Source organism: Odocoileus virginianus, chromosome 25 (assembly GCF_023699985.2).
Source record: "Odocoileus virginianus isolate 20LAN1187 ecotype Illinois chromosome 25, Ovbor_1.2, whole genome shotgun sequence".
Classification (NCBI taxonomy): domain Eukaryota; kingdom Metazoa; phylum Chordata; class Mammalia; order Artiodactyla; family Cervidae; genus Odocoileus; species Odocoileus virginianus.
In genome coordinates, this window is record NC_069698.1 from 47,319,454 (window position 1) to 47,326,211 (window position 6,758).

The 6,758-nt window shown below is 40.7% G+C and overlaps 1 protein-coding gene across 1 annotated transcript; it reads right to left on the reverse strand.

Annotated features, from left to right (window-relative positions):
* Positions 1–4,679: 4,679 nt before the first annotated feature.
* On the reverse strand, positions 4,680–6,352 carry KRTAP27-1 (keratin associated protein 27-1). The gene has a single exon (XM_020902471.2). It carries the CDS (start codon positions 6,299–6,301, stop codon positions 5,681–5,683), a length of 621 nt encoding a protein of 206 aa, XP_020758130.2. The 5' UTR covers positions 6,302–6,352; the 3' UTR covers positions 4,680–5,680.
* Positions 6,353–6,758: the final 406 nt, after the last annotated feature.

The window sequence follows — 6,758 nt, forward strand, 5'->3', positions numbered from 1 at the left end:
GAGCCAGAGAAAACTGTGCAAAAAGTCAGGCAAATGATTAATACTATGGAACCACAAAAAGGCAGTTTTTCATTCAAAATGTAATTTAATTACAAATGTTTAGTCTATTTGTACCTCTCTGCCTATGGGATAGCTTACTTCATAGCAAAGCTGTAGCTCGATTTAACCAGTAGTGATGAGGTATCAATTGTCTTATGAAGAATAGAGCTTTTTCTTTGCGTTGGCTGTTCTTTCTTAGCTATTTTTTTTTAAAGAACTTTTTTATTTTGTATTGCAGTATAGCCAATTAGATCAATGGAGAAGGCAATGGCGACCCACTCCAGTGTTCTTACCTGGAGAATCCCAGGGATGGGGAGCCTGGTGGGCTGCCGTCTATGGGGTCGCACAGAGTCAGACACGACTGAAGCGACTTAGCAGCAGCAAGTAGACTAACAATGTTGTGATAGTTTCAGGTGAATAGCAAAGGGACTCAGCCATACATATACATATATCCTTTCTTCTCCAAAATCCCCTCCATCCAGGCTGCCACATAACATTGAGCAGAGCTCTATGTGCTATACAAAAGGTCCTTGTTGGTTATCCATTTTTAACACAGCAGTGTGTACATGTCCATCCAAAACTCCCCAACTCTCCCTTCCCTCCATCCCTGCCCCTGCACCTGCCCCCCAGCAATCATAAGTTTGTTCTCTAAGCCTATGAGTCTATTTTTTCAATCAATTATCATTCTTTCCATTTGGGTCCTAGAGAAAGAATATGGAAGCTCCTGACATGAAAGAATTTCAAGTGGAGGGAGTAATAGGAATTCTCTGAAGGTAGAAATGGGAAGCAGAATAGAGAAAAATATTCTGGCTTCAGCAAAGGTGTCAGTGACTGGGATGCAACACAGCACAAAATCCTGTTAGTTTCTTCAAATTGCTCAACATTTTCAAAAGGATAACTATTTAACTAAGAAATGGTGGGAACTATTGGTTATAAAAAATGGACTTGCTAACATCATTCAGACTACTGAGCTTATGTTGTAGAAAACAGAGTCTGGACTCCATACCATCCAAATACTTTCCCTGACACTTAGGTTATGTTGATTTCACATGATTTGGAGTTACTCATCTTTTCTCAGATGTTAAAAACATCTATAAAATTTTATAAACTCTAATGAAATATGTCTAATCTATTTCTAGCATCTATCCCTGGGTTATAAATAAATAAACCATCCAATCAATTATACTAAATTCTTTGACTGTAGCCACTACAGACTCACAGCAAAGTAATATACCAGACCAAGTATTTTCAATCAAATTATTTGTACAGCCCTTCCATATGACACAGAAATTTTCCCCACATTTGAGCTGATGTAGTGATAAAAAGCCTAATATTAATGTAATCAGATAGTTAGAACTTATAGTTCAAACTCTGAAGTCCAACTCACCAGATTAAAATGTTGGCCACACGTTTACTCTCTGTATTATCTTGGACAACCTACTTTATTTGTCTGGATTTTCATCCTCACTGAAAAAAAAGGAACTTAATGAATTGTACTTATCCAATTGGACAGTTTGAGTTCACAGTGATGAAGTATATATAGAGAGTGTTTGTTAAATCATTAGGATCAAATTAATAAGAGATATTTTATGCTTCTTGGCATAGTACTGCATAGACAAGGAAATTTCCTTTAAATTCATTAAGAATCTGCCTTCAATGCAGGAGACCCTGGTTCAGTTCCTGGGTTGAGAAAATCTTGAGAAAGGTTGAGCTACCCACTCCAGTATTCTTGGTTTTTCCTGGTGGCTCAGAGGGTGAAGAATCCACATGCAATGCGGGAGACCTGGGTTCAATCTCTAGATTGGGGATATCCCCTGGAGGAGGGCATGGCAAACTAATATAGTATTCTTGTCTGGAGAATCTCCAAGAACAGAGAAGCCTGGTGGGCTACAGTCCACGGGGGTTGCAAAAAGTTGGACATGACTGAGTGACTAAGCACCGCCTGGTACAGCTTCTAGGAAGAAAAAAAAAAAGCATGCTGTTAAGCTGTCTACATTTTGAAGAACCTAAGGTAAATGATGTCAATACACAAATTCTGTCAAAGGCGTTCTGTTCAGGCAAGAAGAAATTCCTTGATCTATGAAGAATGCTCTGTAGCATGTACCCACTGAATCATTTCTACAGTTTTTAAGAATCCTATCCAGACTGAGTCACATTCCATGCTACTTATGTCCATTGTGCCTACGATGAGTAGCTTTTCTTGATCTCTGACCTAAAATTTAAATTCAGTATAGAGAATCATGAAAATGTGGCTTAGGTCCAAGAAGCAAATATCATGTAAAGTACCCAATGGTATCTTGCATATTTTGACAGAAATGTTCCAATAAGCATTTAGTGGGCATGACATCATTTAGTTATCACAATTATCCAATGAATTAGGTATTATCTACATTTTACAATGAAGGAACTGAATCTCAGAAATATTAACTTGCCCCAGGCACATAGTTAGGAAATGGCAGAATTTGTATTTGAATAAGTATTACTCACTTCAGTCATGTCCAACTCTTTGTGACCACATGGACTATAGCCTGCAAGGCTCCTCTGTCCATGAAATTCTCCAGGCAAGAATACTGGAGTGGGTAGCCATTTCCTTCTCCAGTGCATCTTCATGACCCAGGGATCAAACCCAGGTCTACAACATTGAAGGCAGATTTTCTACCATCTGAGCCACCATTTGAACAAGGCCTAGTCATAATCCAAGGCCAATTCCCACTACACTAAACTGAATACCGAGCATCTCTTCACATCACCACACCAGTCTCCATTCCAATACGAAGAGTCTGAAGCCCCCGAGTCCACACAGTTTCTCTCTAGAAAAAGTTCCAATCAATGTGCTCCGTACAGGGTTAGATTAATAATGGTTCCTTCTTCAGCTAACTTCTCCTTAGGAGAGTGATCATGCTCATCCCAGAAAGAATGCGTGGCTCAGAGTAGTTGAACCCTTCCCTCTTTGAGTTGCATTAGTGACAGTCTGCTCTGCCAACGAGTTTCATTTATGTCCGCGTGATTGGCTGCGACTGGAATCTCTCGAAGCTGCCGTGAGGAGGAGGTCTCCTTATTGCTGTCAGTTCTGTGTTGCTGCCATCGCTGCTACGGCCAGAAGCTTTGTGTCAATGTTTTCTGCAACAGGAATACTCCGATGTGATCGCCACGTGCTCTGGTGCTATTAGCAGAATCAGAGTGTTTGTTCAGCTTCTTTCAGACCTGTATCAGCTACCTCTCAACTGTGCGCCTTTACAGAAACACCTGTGTAAGTGGTCGTTTATGGATTTTAAATCTTCCTCTTTGGGATGACCTCTGCCTAACCTATTCACAGAGCTGACAGGTAAATCAACACTAGCTTTGCATAGAGATACTTGTCAGACATACTTGCCAGCCCACTTCAACAAAGGCCAACACTTGGCTTTTAAGCCTGTCCATTAATGTAAGATACGGCTTGTGTCTTTCCAGATACAAAACAGCTTAATTTCTCAGTTTTGGATGAATAGCTTTCTAATATGTCATAGGTTTCAGAGTTTATCTACACATCCCTGCCTTCACCCTTCATATTAGTCTCTGAGCTTGCTAAAAATGTTGTTACATTTTACTGAACATTTTCTATACACAAGGTCATGTGCTGAGCACTTTCAAATTACTAACTTATTAGGTCTCACAATGGTCATACCATTATCATCTCAATTTTGAAGCTGAATAAGCTGAAGTAGAGAATGGTTGAAAAACTTGCACATAGCACACAGCTGGGATTCAAATATCCTTCACCAACACAGCTAAGGAAATCTGATTTCAGAGTCCATGTTCGTAACCACTGCTTTATGTTGCCCTGAAAGTGAGAGATCCATTAAGACCACATCCAAGCTTCTTAGTAGCCAGGCTGTTCTGAACAAAGTGAATGAGTCGTCACATATTTGAACCCTGTGGTTTCATCATCTTCGTATTTAGCACGCACTTCAGCTTTGACTACCACCAACGTGTTCTCCTACCCTGATCCATACTAAACATTGTGGTGCGGGAGAAGACTTTGAGAGTCCCTTAGGCAGCAAGAAGATCAAACCAGTCAATCCTAAATGAAATAAACCCTGAATATGCATTGGAAGGACTAATGCTGACCTGAAGATTTGATACCTCAGCCACCTGATGACAAGAATTGAGTCATTGAAAAAGATCCTGATTCTAGGAGAGATTGCGGGCAGGAGGCAAAGGAGGTGGCAGAGGATAAAGTGGTAGGATGGCATCCTTGACTCAGTGGACATACATTTGAGAAAACTCTGGGAGACAGTGAAAAACAGGGAAGCCTGTCAAGCTGCAGTTCACGGTGTCTGCACACAAAGAATCAGATGCGACTTAGCGACTGAACAACAACAAAACATACTGTACACACAATGGTGAGGGAACATGTTCTCTTTTTGTTCCTTCCAAATACTGAGTTGGCTTCCAAAGTTTGTTTGCATTTTTCTATAACATCTTCCAGAAAAACCTGAATGAACTTTTGGGCCAACCTATAATTTTCAGTTTTAATCCAATTGTGTTGGGAGGGGGGAACTGTAACATAAAACCCATAAAAGTGTGAAATAAAAATAATAGTAATAATTGCTTATGATGTAAATAGAGTAAATTTATTTCATACAAAGAGTATTTTCCCAAATCACACACCCAAAAACACTTAAAAAGTGAAAAGAGGAACCAAAATAGCAGAAATGTAGTGAATATGCTAAACCTGAACTGATCATATTCAAACATCTCTGACTACTCCATAGTTATGAAGTTTATGGTGGTGAAATTCAAAACGGTCTTGCACTTGTCAAAGAATAGGTTCAATGTAATAGTTAGCTAAAAGAGTGCTGTATTACAGTAAATAAAATAATGATGGACAGTGAGGAGACACAGATTTGAGTTGTGGTTTGATGCTATTAACTATGTGAGCAACCTCTGATACAGCTGAAGGCAGCGGAGTTCAAAGGACTAAATGGGTTTCCAGGTGTCTTTAAACTCTAGTGCTGTATGTAGTTCTGATATTAGTAGCCTGTTACCTTTCTCTATTACAGCATGTTATAATAAGCCAGACTCAATGCTTAGTGTTTCCACTGAGAATAATCAGTAGTCAAAGTGTAATGTGGACTTTTTAAGTATTCATGTTACTGCCTGGTGGTAATTCTTATTGCTCTATGATAAATAGTGTCCTAGTGACCTAAAATAGTTAACATACTTTCCATCAGCTTACCACCAGTTTGTTTAGTCGCTCAGTCTTGTCCAACTCTTTTGCGACTCCATGGACTATAGCCTGCCAGGCTCCTCTGTCCATGAGATTTTCCAGGCAAAAATACTGGCGTGAGTTGCCATTTTCTTCTCCAGGGGTTCTTCCTCACCCAGGAATCGAACCCGAGGCTGCTGCCATGTCTCCTGCATTGCAGGCAGGTTCTTTACCTCTGAGCCACCAGAGAAGCCTAGCTTACCACCAGAAATGCTCAAAAAGGGGAAAAAAAAAAAGTAAAAAATTTTCTCATTGGAGACAGTACAGGCCTGTTCATTCACTCACAAACATAGGCAAAAGTAGTTTGTGTTTAGAGAAATAAAAGATCTTATTTTTCAGGACTCAATTTATGGAACTCAAAATCTGAGTCTCCCTACACATTCTGCAGATTCTTCACTCACTAGGCAATGATGACCCACCAGTAACACAGCAAGTTGGCTCATAAGTGTTAGAAGAAGTTTCCAGGAGTTGTGACTTGGGTGTGACGTAGGCCAACGAGCTACAGGAACTGGATCCAGGGCCCTGAGCTTGGCACTGGCTACAGTCACATTCCAGAGTCTGGCAACTCTTAGACACATACGTCTTGGGTGGACAAGACTTTGCCATGTTGCTCACGGGTTGGCAGCTCTGGACTACAAACCCCGTTTGCTGGCTACTTCCTGACTGGCAAGGCTGAGAAACACACTCCAACACTGCCGAGGAACTTCTTGACTGGCATGCTGTCCTTTCACAGGGCCTGGAATTAGAACAAGTTGTTTGGACGACTCTGGAGAGACAGGCATTTTGCACACAGCTCTCCTCTCTGTGTAATTCCTGTTCACCTTCGGGTGCTATGCAGCTGGTGGTCTTCCTGCAGGTTTCTGGAAAGTTGTCCAGGAGCCAGGTCCTGCTGTAGCAACTGCTGGGTAAAAAGAATCCATCTTCAAAGTTTGTAACATTCGATTCATGTATGATGGCAGAGAGAGGTGGGGCACTGTAGAAGCTCTTGAGCGACTGGACAGGTCTCTGGGTCATACTGTGAAAATCCTTGATTGAGTCGGTCCCAGGGACCCAACATGTTGGCCTGAAGATCCAGTTCATTACTGAGGAGGTTATATATGCTGAAAACTGGGTGTTGGCTTCTTCTCATGACTCTTTCTACTCCATTGCTTAAGCTTATTGGAAGGATAGCATCTCATTAGCACTTTGCTTAGTTATATATGAGGATGATGTTTTATTAACAAAGAAGCCGGTCCACTTTGAATCTTCAAAATAGCTTTCATGTTAGCCCCAAACATGACTCATTGGGGTGGGGCTTGTCAAATATGAGTCCCAACAGGTCACCAAGCTAACAGTGTTTGTTTTTTTTCGTTAGTCACCGTGACTCTCCATATTGGTAAATGGACTATAAGAATATATGTAGAAATAGCCAATTGAATAATGATTAATATTCAGCACTGGCATTTTGAGAAATGGCACCTTAGCAGAACTT